Raw genomic sequence first — 20,394 nt, 5'->3', positions numbered from 1 at the left:
AATCATAAGGGGCAAATAATCATAACTATTTAAATTTTGCAAGTAAAGAATAGAAACAAGAGGCATTCCCTGGCTCTAGCTCTAAAAAATCACTTACATTTCAGTTAGGAAAATAAGAAACATAACATGTTGGTATATAATTCAAACTGTACATTTTTCCAATCAGTGTACTTAGTTTAGCCTTTTTGAGTTACTATGATATATTCAATTTTAAACTAAGTTCTAAACAGTAAATGAAAGAGGCTCATTCAAAATTCACTTAAGGATACTCAAGCATATCTCAGACTTACATGTAATCTTTGCTAAGAACCTGGAAAAGAGACATTTTAAATTCATTTGCATTTTCTTTTTTATTTTTTTTTTTGAGATGGAGTCTCCCTCTGTCACCCAGGCTGGAGTGCAATGGCTCGATCTCGGCTCACTGCAACCTCCACCTCCCAGGTTCAAGCGATTCTCCTGCCTCAGCCTCCCGAGTAGTTGGGATTAGAGGCCCGTGCCACCATGCCAATTTTTTTTTTCTTTTTTAATGTAGAGACAGGGTTTCACCATGTTGGTCAGGGTGGTCTCGAACTCTTGACCTCAAGTGACCCACTCACCTTGGCCTCCCAAAGTGTTGGGATTACAGGCGTGAGCCACCGTCCCCAGCCGTATTTGCAGTGGGTGCTTTGGCAAATATTTATACGATTTGATTCCACAATTTTGTAGGACTGCATGGCTATCACAGACTCAGATTGTGAGCAGTATTAAAGGGAAAGGTTAGAATCAGTACAAGGTGGACTAGAAAAAGAATATCCAAGAATGTATCATTTATAATTTTATGGAAATATTACTGGGTTTAAAGACCTTTACAAAGAACATCTTGCGATGCTATACTGAATTTATTATCTTTGAAGACCTTTTATAAATTACCTGTCACCAAAATATACTAAGACATCACAAAGTTATCTGGAATTTGAAAGCTATAATTGGATCTACAGAATGAAAAATGCTATTAACTTAACTATCAATAAGGAACAACAGGAAAACATAGGTATGCCTAAGTGTCCCGAAAATCTGGCTTTCCAACATATATTCAATGCCCCAGCACTACACTAGGTGCTACAGATTGAAAAATAAACAAGACAGGGATCCTCAAAGTCTCCTGGGGGAAACAAGCAAGTTAACAGGCAAATGAGAATGTGTCATATGTGCTATAATAAATTACTGCTGAGGGCTTAACAGAGAGGAGCAATTTATTCTGCTTAGGGAAGATGAGGAAGGTTTCACCATTAAGGTGACATTCCAGCTGAGTCATGCAGAGGGATCAAAAACCCAACTAGGCAAAGAAAAACATCCCAGGGAAAGAAAAAGAATAAATGAAAGCACAGGGTTGTGCTAGGACTCACAGTGCCTCGACAACTGTAAGAAATTTACTGAAGATTTAATAAAGAACAAAGGATAAAGTTTAGTGATCTAAGGGTAAGAGGTAGAACAAACTCAGATTTTGAAGAAACATTTATATCCAATAGATAATTTGGATTTTAACTTGTAGGAGCTTACAAAAATTCTCAAGCAGAACAGCAATGTAGTTATATTTATTTTGTGAAAAACTGGCAGGGCATGGTGGTTCAGGCCGTAATCCTAGCATTTTGTGGGGCGGGGGCTGGTGGATTGAGCTCAGGAGTTTGAGTCCAGCCTGGACGACATGGTGAAACCCCATTTCTACAAAATGTACCCCCCAAAAATTAGCTGGGAGTGGTGACTCGCGCCTGTAGTCCCAGCTACTCAGGAGGCTGAGATTGAAGAATGGCTTGAGCCCAGGAGGTGGAGACTGCAGTGAGCCAAGATCATGCCACTGCCCTCCAGTCTGGGCAACAGAGTGAGATCCTGTCGCAAAAGCATAAAAATATTTTGTGGATGATTGTATATTTAGAAAACCCCATTGTCTCAGCCCAAAATCTCCTTAAGCTGATAAGCAACTTCAGCAAAGTCTCAGGATACAAAATTAATGTGCAAAAATCACAAGCATTCTTATACACCAGTAACAGACAAACACAGAGCCAAATCATGAATGAACTTCCCTTCACAATTGCTTCAAAGAGAATAGAATACCTAGGAATCCAACTTACAAGGGATGTAAAGGACCTCTTCAAGGAGAACTACAAACCACTGCTCAGTGAAATAAAAGAGGACACAAACAAATGGAAGAACATACCATGCTCATGGATAGGAAGAATCAATATCGTGAAAATGGCCATACTGCCCAAGGTTATTTATAGATTCAATGCCATCCCCATCAAGCTACCAATGAGTTGCTTCACAGAATTGGAAAAAACTGCTTTAAAGTTCATATGGAACCAAAAAAGACCCCGTATTGCCAAGACAATCCTAAGTCAAAAGAACAAAGCTGGAGGCATCACGCTACCTGACTTCAAACTATACTACAAGGCTACAGTAACCAAAACAGCATGGTACTGGTACCAAAACAGAGATATAGACCAATGGAACAGAACAGAGTCCTCAGAAATAATACCACACATCTACAGCCATCTGATCTTTGACAAACCTGAGAGAAACAAGAAATGGGGAAAGGATTCCCTATTTAATAAGTGGTGCTGGGAAAATTGGCTAGCCATAAGTAGAAAGCTGAAACTGGATCCTTTCCTTACTCCTTATACGAAAATTAATTCAAGACGGATTAGAGACGTAAATGTTAGACCTAATACCATAAAAACCCTAGAAGAAAACCTAGGTAGTACCATTCAGGACATAGGCATGGGCAAAGACTTCATGTCTAAAACACCAAAAGCAACGGCGGCAAAAGCCAAAATTGACAAATGGGATCTCATTAAACTACAGAGCTTCTGCACAGCAAAAGAAACTACCATCAGAGTGAACAGGCAACCTACAGAATGGGAGAAAATTTTTGCAATCTACTCATCTGACAAAGGGCTAATATCCAGAACCTACAAAGAACTCAAACAAATTTACAAGAAAAAAACAAACAACCCCATCAAAAAGTGGGCAAAGGATATGAACAGACATTTCTCAAAAGAAGACATTCATACAGCCAACAGACACAAAAAAAATGCTCATCATCACTGGCCATCAGAGAAATGCAAATCAAAACCACAATGAGATGCCATCTCACACCAGTTAGAATGGCAATCATTAAAAAGTCAGGAAACAACAGGTGCTGGAGAGGATGTGGAGAAATAGGAACACTTTTACACTGTTGGTGGGATTGTAAACTAGTTCAACCATTATGGAAAACAGTATGGCGATTCCTCAAGGATCTAGAACTAGATGTACCATATGACCCAGCCATCCCATTACTGGGTATATACCCAAAGGATTATATAAATCATGCTGCTATAAAGACACATGGACACGTATGTTTATTGCGGCACTATTCACAATAGCAAAGACTTGGAATCAACCCAAATGTCCATCAGTGGCAGACTGGATTAAGAAAATGTGGCACATATACACCATGGAATACTATGCAGCCATAAAAAATGATGAGTTTGTGTCCTTTGTAGGGACATGGATGCAGCTGGAAACCATCATTCTTAGCAAACTATCACAAGAACAGAAAACCAAACACCGCATGTTCTCACTTATAGGTGGGAACTGAACAATGAGATCACTTGGACTTGGGAAGGGGAACATCACACACCGGGACCTATCATGGGGAGGGGGGAGGGGGGAGGGATTGCATTGGGAGTTATACCTGATGTAAATGACGAGTTGATGGGTGCTGACGAGTTGATGGGTGCAGCACACCAACATGGCACAAGTATACATATGTAACAAACCTGCACGTTATGCTCATGTACCCTGGAACTTAAAAAAAAAAAAAAAAAAAAAATTTGTGGAAAGTTATTCCTGGCAACAGTGTGAAATAGACTGAATCCATCCAGAGAGTAGGCTTCTGTAATAATCTAAGCAAGAAATGAGGGCCTAGATTAAAACAATGTCTTTGCTCTCAGGTGTTCAATGGTGTGGAAGGTCAAAAAAAAAGAAAAATGAGATCTGAGATTTCTGAAGAACTGAAAGGCTATAATAAAGTTTTGTAAAATGGGAGACAAGGAAGATGTTATTATCTTTATCTAATAATTGAAATGAATTTGAGGAAAGACATAATGTGTTCACTTTTGGAAATCTTAAGTTTGAAGTGCCTAAAGACATACACAGTCTCTAATAATCAGTTGGAAATATGAATATCAAGTTCAGAAGAAGGATCAGGCCCAGTGACACATTTGAGAATCAACAGCATGCAGATGTAGAAGTTGTGGGAGTAGGTAAGATCACATTTAAAAAGCCAGCAGAGAAAAAGAAGGAACAAACACTAGATCCCTAGTGGAATACCAGCAGAGAAAGCAAGAGCAGAGGAAGCCAGAGGAATATTTGGGGAAGTAATAGACAACTACTAAAAAAAAAGAATCCTGAAAGCCAAGGAGAAGAAAGCATTCAAGAGTACATGATGATCCACAGTGTCAAAAGTTCTGGACAGGATGACTAAAATCAAACTATTGAATTTGGTGATAAAAAGTTCAATGAGCTTATAGTTGAAGCAGTGCCATCAGAGAGGCATGGGGAGAAAAGAGAATAATCATGCAATGGAGCAAAGACTAAAATATAAGTTGAAGAAATAAAAATAGAGTGTAAATCACTCCTAAACCAATTAAAATGAATTTACCCATCACTGAGGGAAGGCTCTGTTCTTTAGCAGCACTTGTGTCAACAGTACATTGTTCCAATAGTTGAGTTTCCAACTCTCTGAAATTAAAAAAAAAAATGTTACTGGAATTAAAATATTGAAACTGATATCCTTTTCTTATTTCATACTTTTAACTACATAATAAATTATTATGCTTTTTTTTTTTTTTTTGAGACAGAGTCTCACTCTGTCACCCAGGCTGGAGTTAAGTGGCGCAATCCTGGTTCACTGCAACCTCCACCTCCTAGGTTCAAGTGATTCTCCTGCCTCAGCTTCCCGAGTAGCTGGGATTACAGGTACCCGCCACCATGCCCAGCTAATTTTTGTATTTTTAGTAGAGATAGGGTTTTGCCACGTTGGCCAGGCTGGTCTCAAACTCCTGACCTCAGGTGATCCACCTGCCTCGGCCTCCCAGAGTGCTGGGATAATACAGGCGTGAGCCACCACACCCAGCCCAATTATTATGATTTAAATAAGAATGATCTTCTTGCTAGGCACGGTGGCTCACGCCTGTAATCCCAGCACTCTGGGAGGCCGAGGCGGGTGGATCACCTGAGATCAGGAGTTTGAGAACAGCCTGGCCAACATGGTGAAACCCTATCTCTACTAAAAATACAAAAATTAACCAGGTGTGGTGGCGCGCGCCTGTAATCCCAGCTACTTGGGAGGCTGAGGCAGGAGAATTGCTTGAACCCAGGCAGCAGAGGTTGCAGTGAGCTGAGATCACGCCTCTGTACTCCAGCCTGGGTGACACAGCGAGACTCCATCTCAATAATAGTAATAATAATAAAGGTCTTCCCCAAGACATAAGTTTACCTATGTAATAAACCTGCACATGTACCTCTAAACTTAATAAAAGTTAAAAAAAAAATAAAAAATAAAAAAATATACACAATGGAGCTATATTCAGCTATAAAAAGGAATGAGATCCAGTCATCTGCAACAACACTGATGGAACTGTAGATCATTGTTAAGTGAAATAAGCCATGCACAGAAAGACCAATATTATATGTTCTCACTTATTTGTGGGATCTAAACAGCAAAACAATGGAACTCATGGATATAGAGAGTAGAAGGATGGCTACCAGAGGCCAGGGAGGATAGTGGAGGGATAAATGGGAGGTGAGGTTAATTAATGGGTACAAAAAAATAGAAACAATAAGACCTACTATTTGATAGCACGACAGGGTGACTATAGACAATAACTTAACTGTACATTTTAAAATCATGCAAAGAGTGTAATTAGATTGTAACTCAAAGGATAAATGCTTGACGGGATGGATACCCCATTCTCCATGATGTGCTTATTTCCCATTGCATGCCTATATCAAAACATCCCATGTACCTCATAAATATATACACCTACTATGTACCCACAAAAATTAAAAATTAAAAAAACTGGTTTATTCTTTAAAAATCAATATACTTGAAGCTAATAGAGGGTGGAATAAAATTCACTGTCCATTTATCACAAGCCCTCTATTGATCACTGATCAACAAACAGATTAGCAACTGTTTTTGTGACACAGGTGAAATGAATATGTTAAATTCCAAGAAACTTACTTGTGAAGAGCTTTTCCTCCTAGGGGTAGTGCTCCCCAACAATTTAGAACTGGGATTCCTTCATATATCTATAGGGTAGTCAAGGATACTACTATTTTAGGAGATAAAATGTGGTTTCCTTGATATTTTCCTCACCTTCTGCAGTATTGTTCTAAATATGCTTTAGTGACAAATTTTTATTTCTTATTTTTAACATAGTTATGGAAAAATCAAAAAGTTTTTTTTTCATATTCTTCATCAAAGAAAACAGAATAAAAATACGCATATGCACATGACCACGCACAATTCATTAGCTACGGCTGGGGCATCTGATAAAAGTAGCCACTAGGCCTATGTAGCTACTTAATATGTGAAATATGGCTAGTCTGAATTGAGATGTGCTCTAAGACTAAACTACATACCAAATTTAGAAGGTTTTAATACCAAAAAACCCCACTAAAATACCTCATTATAATTTTTGTATTGATGGAATACTGGAGTATTTTGAATATATTGGGTTAAATAAAATATACTATTAATTTCATGTTTTCTTGTGCCTTTTAAAATGTGGCTCTTAGAAAATTCTATTTACTTTTTTTTGAGACAGGGTCTCGCTCTGTAGCCCAGGCTGGAGTACAGTGGTGCGATCTCGGCTCAGTACAACCTCCACCTCCCAGGTTCAAGAGATTCTTGTGCCTCAGTCTCCCAAGTAGTTGGGATTACAGGCACGTGCCACCACAGCCGGCTAATTTTTGTATTTTTCGTAGAGATGGGGTTTTGACCAGTTGGCCAGGCTGGTCTCAAACTCTTGGCCTCAGGTGATCTGCCCACTTCAGCCTCCCAAGGTGCTAGTATTACATGTGTGAGCCATGGCGCCCAGCCTAGAACACTCTAAATTACATACATGGCTCACATTATATTTCTACAGGACAGAGCCGAGGGAAGTAAACAATATTTACTGTGTGTTTGCTAAGTATATTGGTAAGAGCATCAGCTTTGGAAACAGACATGGGTTTATATCCTGGCTACATGTTCATAAAAAGAGGAGTCAACTACCCATCCCAACTCTCAATATTATCATTTATATAATGAGAATACTACTTATGTTGCACGGTTAAGAATTAAACACAAAATACTTTATACTAAAAAACACTACTGCTTGATTAAATTCCTTAGAAGTTAATGATTCTTAATTTCCTTCCATGAATATTTTTTCTAATAAATATACATGTAGATCTCAAAATTGCAAGAGTCTTACATTCATGCACATCAACATCCTTTACAATAAAGCAATGTCCACTAGGACAATTCTAAGAGATGCTTATCTATACTCCGCTTAAATATTTATAATGGAAAGAAATGTACTAGTTTATATGGTCAGTAATTCCATTCTGGGATAGCCTGAATTATTAGTAAGTTCCGACCTATGGTCAATGACATAAAAACCACAGCACGTACTAAGAAAATTACTTGTGCCAAATCCTATGTATACTAAACACTTTATATATATTACGTCACTTAACTAACACAACTCTTCTATGAGATGGAAATATTATAATCCCCAATTTACGGATAAAGAAACTGAGGCCCAAAGAGATTAAGCTACCTGACCAAGTAGTAAGAAGCAACTGGAGATTTGCACTTATTGTGTATTTGATTCTAAAACCCAAGCTTGTAAACACTAAGGCACACTGCCTTCATGATAGCCAACGGAGATTTAAAAAAAAAAAAAGAAAAGAAAAGAAAAATACATTTTTCTTTTTTGTTTTTTTTTTCAGGCGGAGTCTCGCTCTGTCGCCCAGGATGGAGTGCAGTAGCAATCTCGGCTCACTGCAAGCTCCACCTCCCGGGTTCATGTCATTCTCCTGTCTCAGCCTCCGGAGTAGCTGGGACTACAGGCGCCAGTGAGCTCTTCAGCTACTGAAATCTTTCTGGATTGAATGTTCTCATTTCAGTTTCTCAAATTACCCTTTGTATGATTTTTTTTCTTAAAACTTGACTATCCTAGTCAACTTGACACATCCTGATTTTTCTTTTAAAAACTGAACGTAATATTCACGAGGTATACTCCTGGAGTATATCCTGGGACCAAATGATAGTAACTTCTACAAAAAGTAAATTTAAGTCTTACAATCCTGTGAACTTTTTCCACATTGAAATTCATATTTGTACATAGTAACCCAAAATAGTTCAGTACAATACAAATCATTTGTAATTAGCCTAATTATTTTAGTTAAAGTAGAGTAAGAACTCCAAAGTTGGCTGGATGACAAAAAAGATATGGGTAACACCAGGCTTTCCCTATATCCACAATCTAGGACCATGGCAGAATTAATTCCAAGCGTCAGAAGAGCCATCAGATGACTTGGAGCAAGCAAGACAGATGGAACCTAGAAAATAATGAAATCAAAACAACAAAATCAGAATGAGTGTCATTATTTGAAGGTATTTGCCTTATATTCAAATATATTGAAAAAATTCACAGGAACATTATATTAACTTATATGGTGATACCTACTCCACCATCTTATGAGAGTAATTAAGAACTAGTTTGTTGATTTATATAAATTCACTCAATAACCAAAATACACTGTAATAAAAACAGCTCAACTGTTTCATTCCAAAATGACAATTAAGAGGCATTTTTCTTTATTCTTGTCCTCTTTTGGAAGGGAAAATTGAAAGGGATAAAAGAAGAGGTCTAGAGGTCGGGCGCAGAGGCTCATGCCTGTAATTTCAGCACTTTGGGAGGCTGAGGCGGGTGGATCACCTGAGGTCAGGAGTTTGAAACCAGCCTGACCAGTATGGTGAAATCTCATCTCTACTAAAAATACAAAAATGAGCTGGGTGTCATGGCATCTGCCTGTAATCTCAGCTACTAGGGAGACTGAGGCAGGAGAATTGCTTGAACTCAGGAGGCGGAGGTTGCAGTGAGCTGAGATCACACCATTGCACTTCAGCCTGGGCAATAAAGCAAGACTCTGTCTCAAAAAAAAACAAAAAAAAAAAAAGAGAGAGAGAGAGAGAAAGAAGAGTTCTAGAAACATAAATTTAGAGGAAGATGCTAAATTAAAAAAATAGAGAGATGCCCTTACCATTAAGATGAAAATAGAGAAAAAAATTCTTTATTGTCTTTATTTGCAAAGTTTGTAATATAAACTACATATTTTTACTTTTTCTTTTTTATTTAAATTTTTATTTTTTTCTTAGAGACAAAGTCTTGCTCCATTGCCCAGGCTGAGTGCAGTGGTGCAATCACAGCTCACTGCAGCCTCGAACTCCTGGGCTCGAGCAATCCTCCCACCTTAGTCTCCTGAGTAGCTGGGACTATAGATGCATGCCACCACGTCTGGCTAACTGAACTATAATTGGCAGTTAAAGTTAAACCAAAGAACAAAATATACAAATAGTTGGCTCTGTGCGACATTTTTTTCGGTAAGAATTTGCCAGATCTGGTCACATCCCAAATACTAGATATTCAATCAAAATATGAGAGTCCATCATAATTGAATGGCAGACAAAATAATGGCTATATTTCCCTTATCTAAATAGATAAAGCAGGTATTCCAGTCATATAGAAGATAAGGATATTAACACAAACTCTATAAATACAGAGAATATTCCACTTTATTCAGGTAACAGCTGACACAACTTCTTGTTTTGCTTTATGTTCTCCCTACTGCAAATGAAATTCCTGGACTCATGACATCAGTAAGTACTGGAGGCTATGCAACCTGATTCCCTGTACCTGCTTTACAAAAATACTACTTAGAAATATTAAGTGCCTTTACCTCATAAAGACATTGTGATTTTTGGTATTAGGTACGTTTTGAATTCAGTAGAATGTATGAAAATACATTTATATGTGCTTAATTTCTTATATACTTAACACATATAATCTTTCATTTTCCCTTGCTGATAAAACCTAAATTTCAAGGCAGAGATTAAAAAAAATTTGAATAATTAAGATCCTGGTCTATGAAATATACTAATCTTAAAACATATTCTTGGTCATAAAATAATCTCGACTCCTATAAAATCAAAGCTACAGGTAATACTACTAATATCATGAGGTAAGTCTCATCCCTGGCATTACCGACTTACTCAAAAGGAGACACTGAATATTCCATTTCAAAGGAATTTGAAGCCTAAAATGACAAAATTCAGAACAGTATAACTAAACAATGGAAGCTAGAAAGATCTGGAAGAAACACATCACAAAGTCCACAGCACAGAATATACCTTTTAATTCTGAAAAAAAGTCCCCAAATAGAAAAACCTATATTAAAATAAATAACAAACAGTAATAAAAAGAAATCTCCAATTATGTAAGTGTTGGATGAAATGCTAAAGCATGAAATAACCACACAAAGGAAGAAAATAAATGGCCAATTTGAAGAATCTTCTGTCATCTGGTTCCCCAACTACACTGTGTGACATATAAAATAAAAGAGACAAAATATGAGGGCTTTTATTAGTTTAAGTTTTGAGTACCTACCAACAAAAAAAAAGGGAAGAAAGATTCCCTAAAAACTAGTAAGACTTTTACTGCTTCTCTTTTTATTTCAAAAGCAATTTACTTATTTGACATAAAGACAGGTACCTCAAAATATTTGAAAAGAACACGAGTGAGTGTCTCTCTGAAGTGAGAAGGACATAATACCGACTCGATAATCACAACTCGGCGGTCTCTGGGATTCACCAATAGATGCCTGAAAAGTGACAGTTTTGGCTTTAAAAATAAGTAAAAGTTTTTATTCATTTTGGTAAGTCATACAATTTGTTAAGAAGAGTGAAACTGTACTACCTTAGCTTAAGATACTTTATCACAAAAAGACATCTTCATTTTATGACCCCAGAAAGATAACATTTCTGACCTCTTACTACGTACCGTGCAATGTACTAGGAACTTCATTAACTTATCTCAGAAACCTAACATTATAGCCTACTATGATTACTAACTTGAGCCATTACATAGATTTTTTTTTTTTTTTGAGACAGGATCTGGCTCTGTTGCCCAAGTTGGAGTGAAGAGGTGCAATGTCACCTCACCGCAACCTCGGCCTCCTGGGTTCAAGCCATCCCCTGATCTCAGTCTCCCAAGTAGCTGGTACTATAGATGTGAGCCACAGCACCTGGTGATATTTTCTTTATTTTAGGTTACAGTAGTATATGCTCACAAAGCTCCAAATATTATGACATGTGAAACCTGCATAATACAAGAACCTTATATTCCTACTACCCAGAACTACCACTGATAGACGTTTGTATATTTTTTTCATTCTTATGAATGTATGGGGGTATGTTTTAACAGAAATACTCATTCTATAGATGTGGTTCTTTAACTTGCTTATTTCACTTATCAATATATCCCACACACCACACACAGGAAGTAGTACCTTCCTGTTCTACTACATACAGATGCAGAACTCTTTTTTAATAGCTGCATGGTATTTCACTGTATGAATGTAGAATAATTTAATTATCAGTTCACTTCATTAATGAACATTTCATTTTTAATATTTCCTTCAGTCTGCCAGTTTTCTAGTCTTCAAATATATTTTTGAAAAGTTTGAAAATAAGCATGCAAAAATGGCAATAGAAGTCAATTTTTTTTGGGAGGGTGCCTCAGATGTAATACAACCAATTATCACTATGGCATTAGGAAAATCTATCTAATCATAAAAGTTAGAAAACAAAATGTCTCTTACCTGAAATATAGTATGTGGATGAATTCCTTTAGGTAGGAATATAATTCTTCTGTATTGATATTATACTGAACAACTCTGACAGGCTGTAAAAAATTAAAATGATTTATTAATTTATATTAATAAAATCATCTCAAATTAAGATTAAAATGTAATTATTTACTAATGAGTTTTCTGGGAATAAATTAAAAGCAATTTGTATTGAGATTACAAAAATTAAATACGCAATAATCTCTTAAATTAGGAATCCTTAAGAACTGGAATGTCTAAGATGGCAGAATGTTTTAGTCTGTGGTAATGGAAGTGTGTGTTCATAGGAAGTAAAGAGTTTTGCTCACATGCTATCACTCAGATAACATCTGAGTTATCATTTTGGCTTGACTGATAAAACTCAGCATTGAGGCCAGGTGTGGTAGCTCATGCCTGTAATCCCAGCACTTTGAGGGGCTGAGGTGGGTGAATCACTTGAGGTCAGGAGTTCGAGACCAAGTTGGCCAACATGGTGAAACACTGTCTCTACTTAAAATAAAAAAATTAGCCAGGCATGGTAGCGCATGCCTATAGTCCCAGCTACTCCGGAGACTGAGGCAGGAGAATCACCTGAAAACCCTGGAGGAGGCTGCCGTGAGCTGAGATGGCTCCACTGCACTCCAGCCTGGGCAACAGAACCAGATTCCGTCTCAAAAAACAAACAAACAAAATTCCCAGCACTTTGGAAGGCCGAGGCGGGTGGATCACCTGAAGCTAGGAGTTCAAGACCAGCCTGGCCAACATGGTGAAACCCTGTCTCTACTAAAAATACAAAAATTAGCCAGGCATAGTGGCATGCGCCTGTAGTCCCAGCTACTCCAGAGGCTGACGTGGGAGAATCGCTTGAACCCGGGAGGTAGAGGTTCCAGGGAGGCAGAGGTTGCAGTGAGCCAAGATCGTGCCACTGCACTCAAGCCTGGGTGACAGAGTGAGACTCTGTCTAAAAAAGAAAAAAAAAAAAAATCAGCATCGCCACACTTAATTACTTGTAAAATGTCCCCCTTTCTGCTAGACTATAAGCTCCATGCACAAGAACTATTTCTGGCTTGCTTACAGCTCCACTCCAGGTACATAGTAGGTTGTTCATAAATACGTGTGATAAAAATGACAACAAACACCATTAACACAAAAGCAGCCTACACACGTATTACCAAGTCATGAGTGCTAAGTCAATGCTAATATATAACAATGGCTTCACTTATTATGATCCTCAGAAAGCTCTAAGTACTCTGATGCATCATTGGCAGACCTCTCTTCATTTACTCTTTCAAAAGAAGGACCATCAGCCTAACTTCTTGATTTTATGTGGCTTAAAGATTCCAAACCATATACAGTCAAATATAAATAATTTTTTATTTATCTGTCTTTTTAAATGAAGATAAAAGCTTGGCCGGGTGTGGTAGCTCACGCTTGTAATCCCAGCATTTTGGGAGGTCAAGGCGGGAGGATCACCTGAGGTCAGGAGTTCGAGACCAGGCTGGCCAACATGACGAAATCCCGTCTCCACTAATAATACAAAAAAAAAATTGGCTGGGCATGGTGGCACATGCCTGTAATCCCAGCTACTTGGGAGGCTGAGACAGGAGAATTGCTTGAACCCGGGAGGAGGTGGTTGCAGTGAACACAGATCACGACACTGCACTCCGGCCTGGGTGATGGAGCGAGACTCCATCTCAAATAAAAAAAATATATATATATGTGTGTGTGTGTTTGTGTATATATACATATATGTGTGTATATATACATACATATATATATAAAAATAAAAAAGCTCAAAGCACTAAGAAAAGTGGCAACAAGAATGTACAGGGTCTAATCCAGTCAGAAATCTATCTGGTAACACAGTAATGCCAATTGTGCAGTGCAGCGGTGTGATCTCAGCTCACTGCAACATCCACCTCCCAGGTTCAAGCGATTCTCCTGCCTCAGCCTCCCAAGTAGCTGGGATTACAGGTGCCTGCCACTACACCTGGCTAATTTTTGTATTTTTAGTAGAGATGGGGTTTCACCATGTTAGCCAGGCTAGGCTCAAACTCTTGGCCTCAAGTGATCTGGCTACCTCCACCTTCCAAAGTGCTGGAATTACAGGCATGAGCCACCATACCTGGCTTCCAACACATTTTCGAACATCAAACCACCAATATCTACCGTATTTCTGGCTCGTCCAAGGATTTGCAGAAAATTTTTAAATCGATGAAATGATTCCCTAATCAAGTATAATTAAAAAGATTTCTGGGCCAAGTGCGGTGGCTCACACCTGTAATCCCAGCACTTTGGGAGGCTGAGGCGGGCGGATCACGAAGTCGGGATATTGAGACCATCCTGGCTAACACACTGAAACCCCATCTCTACTAAAAAATACAAAATTTTAGCCGGGCATGGCGGCGGGAGACTGTAGTCCCAGCTACTTGGGAGGCTGAGGCAGGAGAATGGCATGAACCCGGGAGGCAGAGCTTGCAGTGAACCGAGATTGCACTACTGCACTCCAGCCTGGGCAAAGAGCGAGACTCCATCTCAAAAAAAAAAAAATTTCTGATCTATGTCAATGCCAAATACAAACTGCTGATATAAACTGCTGGTCTTGTCTATTCTGCTATAACTTGTGTTTGTTTTTTTGTTTGTTTTTTTGTTTTTGAGACGGAGTTTCGCTCTTGTTGCCCAGGCTAGAGTGCAATGGCCGATCTTGGTTCACCGCAACCTCCACCTCCCAGGTTCAAGCGATTCTCCTGCCTCAGCCTCCCGAGTAGCTGGGATTACAGGCATGTGCCACCACGCCCGGCTAATTCTGTATTTTTAGCAGAGACAGGGTTTCTCCATGTTGGTCAGGCTGGTCTCGAACTCCCGACCTCAGGTGATCCGCCCGCCTTGACCTCCCAAAGTGCTGGGATTACAGGCATGAGCCACTGCATCTGGTCAACATGTGTTTTTATAAAACCAAATATGCTTATATGTGATTGCTAAAAAACGAAATAATGTCAGAATAATGTTATAGTTGTATTAGTTAATATTAGACAAGCTAAAATTAGAATTATAACCTTCATCAAGAAAAAGAAAGTTATCAACTCAGTTATCACATAGGTAGATAATGCTTCCAGATCTATTCATAAAAGAAGCTTAAATAACTCCCTACACCAGCAATTCTTGCCTCAAAGTGGATCCATGACTCTATTGGGTTGCATTTTCTCCTAGTCGCTACTTAGTAACAGTCCCACTGGCTCAGAGCTTGCTATCATCTGCACTGAATCAGAACCCACTGGCTAACATTTTCAATCCATGACTTCATTTTATTTTCATTTGTTTATTTTTGAGACAGGGTTCTCACTCTGCCGCCCATGGTGGAGTGCGGTGGTGCAATCTTGACTCACTACAGCCTCAACCTCCTGGGCTCAAGTGATCCTCCCACGTCAGCCTCCCGAGTAGCTGGGGACTACAGGTGCACACCACCTCCAAAATTGTATTTTATTTTATTTTATTTTATTTTTTTGAGATGGAGTCTCGCTCTGTCACCCAGGCTGGAGTGCAGTGGCACAATCTCGGCTCACTGCAAGCTCTGCCTCCCAGGTTCACACCATTCTCCTGCCTCAGCTTCCTGAGTAGCTGGGATTACAGGCACCTGCCACCACGCCTGGCTAAATTTTTGGGCTTTTTTTTTTTTTTAGTAGAGATGGGGTTTCACCGTGTTAGCCAGGATGGTCTCCATCTCCTGGCCTCGTGATTGCCCACCTCGGCCTCCCAAAGTGCTGGGATTACAGGCGTGAGCCACTATGCCCGGGCCATGATTTTATTTTTAATATTCCCTAAGATAGCCTCCAGCCACACTCACCTGCCTGCCAATCCTATTAAAATTTTGTGGAGGCATCAATTATTGTTTTTGCTACTACTCTGATTACAAAGTTACACAGGTTTTGTATGGTCTACCTCAATCTTATTTTTCCCATAAGCCTGTTTTGTTTTGCTTTTTAAAAATGTACCATTTTGCAGAACAAAGGTATTTTCTGGAATGCATATATAATGTTACCATGGTAACAGTTACGTCTCATTTTTTAACAAGTGAATTTTATAGCATGCAAAATCATTCCTTCTACTGGTTGTAATTTCTAATCTGCCATGAGATTAAATCTGTACTTAAATCTGTAATTTCTAGCTCTGGCAAGAAACTTTTTAAAAGTCTATTTTCAAAATTCTTTGGGTTTTGAAACTATAAATAAGGGAATACATATCTGATATGTTCTAAATAAGAATAAAATAATTCAGTGGTTATAAGACTTATAAAAGTATTTTACAGAGATTAAAATTTTTCTCTTGATATATGATTCCATTTACATAAAATGTACACAAAACACAAATCTATAGAAACAGAAGGTACACCCTAATGGGCTGAGGACAGCAATGAGGATTTAATTGTAAATGGGTATTAGGGATTTTACTGGGGTGATGAAAATATTCTAAAAGTGGACTGTGGTGGTAGTTGTACAACATGATATACTTATGGTGTGCAAAATTAGACCTTGATAAAGTTGATTTAAAAAGAAAAACTTTTCCTTAGAAATATAGCCATAAATTATATTTTTAGTACTGTTTTTGTTCGTTTGTTTGAGACGGAATTTCGCTCTCGTCCCCCAGGCTGGAGTGCAATGGTGCGATCTCGGCTCACTGCAACTTCTACCTCCCGGGTTCAAGCGATTCTCCTGTCTCAGCCTCCCGAGCAGCTGGGATTACAGGCATGTGCCACCACGCCCGGCTAATTCTGTATTTTTAGTTGAGACAGGGTTTCACCATCTTGGCCAGGCTGGTCTCAAACTCCTGACCTCAGGTGATCCACCTGCCTCGGCCTCCCAAAGTGCTGGGATTACAGGCATGAGCCACTACGCCCGGCCTTTGGTACTGTTTTAATCAATCTTACTTGAAGTCATATTTTAAAATATTTTATAGTACCGTGTTTATTTTGCTTATTTGTTTTTTTTTTTAAATACCTTAGGCATCCCAGCTCTTTTTATCACACTAGGAATTATACATCTTGGACCAGTTTCTCCAGCAAATCCACACCTGCAAATAAATGGAAAATTGAAACAACTTATAGTATTCTTTTAAATATTTGTCACAGAAACCAATTTTCCCTGTATTCATTTCAAAACAATGGCCACAATAGCATTTGAAAATACCTCTGATGTATTTAAAGGGATTAAAAAAGATCACTCCACAAAATTAATAAGTTAATACTATTTATTAATGCTTGTGTATTAACAGAAAAAAATTCTATCAAATTAGTGATACTTAAAAAAACCAATGTAATATTTTAGGGCAGCATTTACTCTTTTTTTTTTTGAGATGGAGTCTGGCTCTGTCACACAGGCTGGAGTGCAGTGGCAAAGATCTAGGCTCACTGCAAGCTCCGCCTCCCGGGTTCACGCCATTCTCCTGCCTCAGCCTCCCAAGTAGCTGGGACTACAGGCGCCCACCACCACGTCCGGCTAATTTTTTTTTTGTATTTTTAGTAGAGAAGAGGTTTCACCGTGTTAGCCAGGATGGTCTCGATCTCCTGACCTCGTGATCTGCCTGCCTCGGCCTCCCAAAGTGCTGGGATTACAGGCGTGAGCCACTGTGCCTGGCCAACTTTTTTCCTAGTTGTTAATTTTAGCAGGATTTTAGGCAAGACATATCTACAACTCTGAATCTGTACTACATTATATGACTTCATTCATATAATTCATCTCTATCACTCATAATTCCATCATTCTAATATTGTTAGCTCCCATATTGGTGTATTCACTTTCAGTCTTCTTATGATTATGCATACATATTTGACATAGTTATAGTCACACTTCATACATAATTAATTCATATGGTAAGCTTCTGCCCATATTAACGTAATCTTCATTGCTATCATTTTCACTTTTTTTTTTGGGGGGGGGGCAAGGTCTCGCTCTGTCGCCCAGGCTGGAGTGCAGTGGCACAAACTCAGCTCACTGCAGCCTCCGCCTCCCAGGCTCAAGCGATCCTTCCCCCTTGGCCTTCCAAAGTGCTAGGATTTCAGGCACAACACTATGGCCGGTTAAACCTTGCATTTTTTGTAGAGCTGGGTTTCCTCATGTTGCCCAGGCTGGTCTCGAACTCCTGGGCTCAAGTGATCGGCCCGCCTCAGCTTTCCAAAGTGCTGGGATTACAGTATCATTTTTAAAACTGCATATTTCATTATTTTAAAAATGATGCTCTTGAGTATTTAGCTATTTCCAGTTTTGTTTCATGTTAGTAGAACAAAATTTTGCTAAAAACGTTGCTAAAAATGATCATCATACTAGTTTAGTCTTAACACCCTGTCTTCTTGTCCTGTCTAGTTTTTGGTACTGCTCTCCTCGTATTCCCAAATAATTATCTCCATCTCCTCCTATTCCCATCTCCATGTTTACTTGCATCAGTGCTCCTCAAACATCTCAGAATGCAAGCCATTAGACTTCAATTTCTTTTTTTTACTTCATATATTTATCTTATCATCCTCCTGCTGTATTATTCAAATATAGCTTTTTGCTTATTTCTTCCAAGTACGGCCAAAATAATTATCTTTGAATAGAAGCCTCAAATTATTTTGCTTTCAAAATAATTTTTATAAGAAAATATACATAAGGAAGGGTCTTGCATAAAACAATAAGAGAATGTCATTAACCAAGGACTATGTTTAATCCAATTCTGGAGTTCCTGAGGTCCAATTTTTAAATAGGCTCTTTTAAACACTTAGTGAATAAACAGTTATTAAATACCTACTATACGTCAGGAAGTGCCTAGAGATACAAAAAGATTTTTCAAATGTTTCATTTTCATAAACACATATATCATGTAATTGCCTGTTACTTCCCTCTCTGTTGAGCCCATCACAAAGACTCTTAATCTGGAGTCCCAGGACCACAATGACTGTCTGCCAATTCCCTGAAACTGTGTGTAAATATCTTAGGGTTTGTGCATTTGTGGTTTTCATCCAGCCATTAAAGAGAACTATGCCATCCGAAGGGTCGAGAAACTCCTCTCTAGTGTTTACACGCTGGTTTGTTTAAAACATGTCAAAGCTAACCTTAGAGTTTAGGGGAGCCAACAAAGGATTTCCAGAGTGTTATCTGTAGGGTTTCACCTCTTAATGTGCCCAGTCTCCCTAATTCTTGAGGAGCGATAGCCCTGTCTTAATAATCTTTGCATTTTCAGCACCAAAATAAGCTCCGTTCAATATTTTATGATGAAATTCGTCATAGAACATTTACATTCCGTTGGCTGCCTTCCTCATCTGATGAGCCCAGGGTAAGCGGGGTCTAGGTCACGGTTGTCACCCCCTACCCAGATGATTCCAAAGGGTTTGTTGGGTTTGGGGTGATGACAAGGGGCGGCGACGAGGGCAATTCAATCGAAGCTTCCTGGGCCTCTTTGGGAGTCAGACCCCGATCCTCGAATTCGCATTGCCCATGGAGGAAATAATAAGGGTTGTTATTTACAAGGGCGCTGGTTGAAGAAAAGGGAAGGCCCGGAGCTGCCCAGCAAGTCGGCGATGAGGACCCAGGCAGTGCCTGGGGCTCGGCCACCCGCCCTCCCCTCGGGTCGAACACAGCTGGCGTCACGGCCACTCACTTGGTAAAGGCCTCTCCCAGGTCGATCACGACCGCCGTCTTCTCTCCGCCGCTCCCTAGGCCCTCGTAGAGCGGCATGGTAGGAAGGAAGACTGAGAGAAGAGGGTCGCAGGCTCCGCCGCGAACAAGCTTCGGCGCTCGGGGGGCGGGGCCGGGGCTCCGGCGCTCGGGCGTCGGCGACGGCGGGGGCCACGAGCGGCGGCGGTGCGCCGGACCCGGGCTGTCCCAGGCTGTGCCTCACCCCGCGTTGGACCAAAACTCGCAGGTGCGGCCGTCTCCAGGACTAGGGGAAAAGAGGCGCTGGCAGGCGCGAATCCGAGTGCGGGTGTGCGGAGGCCGCGGCGATCAGGCGCGCCGGGCGCCCCGAGGGGGCGGAGCCAGCCTCCCTGTCATTCCCGCCCACCACGCCCCAAAGCCGCACCCACGCGCGGCTGTGAAGAGGTTCGGTCTCAGCTCACTGTGAAAAGGTCCCTGAGGACCTGGCGGTGCAGGGGTCCACGAGAGACGACGCAAACCCGAAGCTCTGATTCACGCTCTTGGGGGCAAAAGATGCTGAGCCCCTATTCTGTGCTAGGCGTTTTGCGTAATATTTAATCTTCTCAAGAAATACCAAGAATATGTGTTTTCTTATCCGTGGGAACCGACGCTCAGAGAGATTAACTTTCCCGGCGTCCCACGGTAGAGCCAGGAGCAAACCCGCAGACTTCCTAATTGCAAAGCCTATGCTACTGATGCTTTAGAGAATAATACGTACAGACCATGCTTTAGTTAGTAGTCTTTCTGAAAGTTTTTATTTTACTCCAGA

At 39.8% G+C, this 20,394-nt stretch overlaps 1 protein-coding gene across 2 annotated transcripts in view; it reads right to left on the bottom strand.

Moving 5' to 3' along the window:
- ACTR10 (actin related protein 10) overlaps positions 1-19,734 on the bottom strand; it is a 36,553-nt gene extending 16,819 nt beyond the window's left edge. For both annotated transcript variants that reach the window (XM_015143781.3, XM_028851568.2), the window contains exons 1-7: positions 19,591-19,734; positions 16,956-17,028; positions 11,956-12,038; positions 10,848-10,956; positions 8,527-8,634; positions 6,266-6,333; positions 4,682-4,761 (exon numbers count right to left, since the gene is read on the bottom strand). In XM_015143781.3, coding sequence (XP_014999267.1) covers positions 4,682-4,761; positions 6,266-6,333; positions 8,527-8,634; positions 10,848-10,956; positions 11,956-12,038; positions 16,956-17,028; positions 19,591-19,667 — 598 coding nt within the window. In that variant the 5' untranslated portion in view covers positions 19,668-19,734. The remainder of the gene's footprint in view (positions 1-4,681; positions 4,762-6,265; positions 6,334-8,526; positions 8,635-10,847; positions 10,957-11,955; positions 12,039-16,955; positions 17,029-19,590) is intronic.
- Positions 19,735-20,394: the final 660 nt, after the last annotated feature.

This window comes from Macaca mulatta, chromosome 7 (assembly GCF_049350105.2).
Source record: "Macaca mulatta isolate MMU2019108-1 chromosome 7, T2T-MMU8v2.0, whole genome shotgun sequence".
NCBI classification, from domain to species: domain Eukaryota; kingdom Metazoa; phylum Chordata; class Mammalia; order Primates; family Cercopithecidae; genus Macaca; species Macaca mulatta.
Note: the sequence above shows the minus strand (reverse complement) of the source record. Positions and strands in the feature narration are given on the sequence as shown.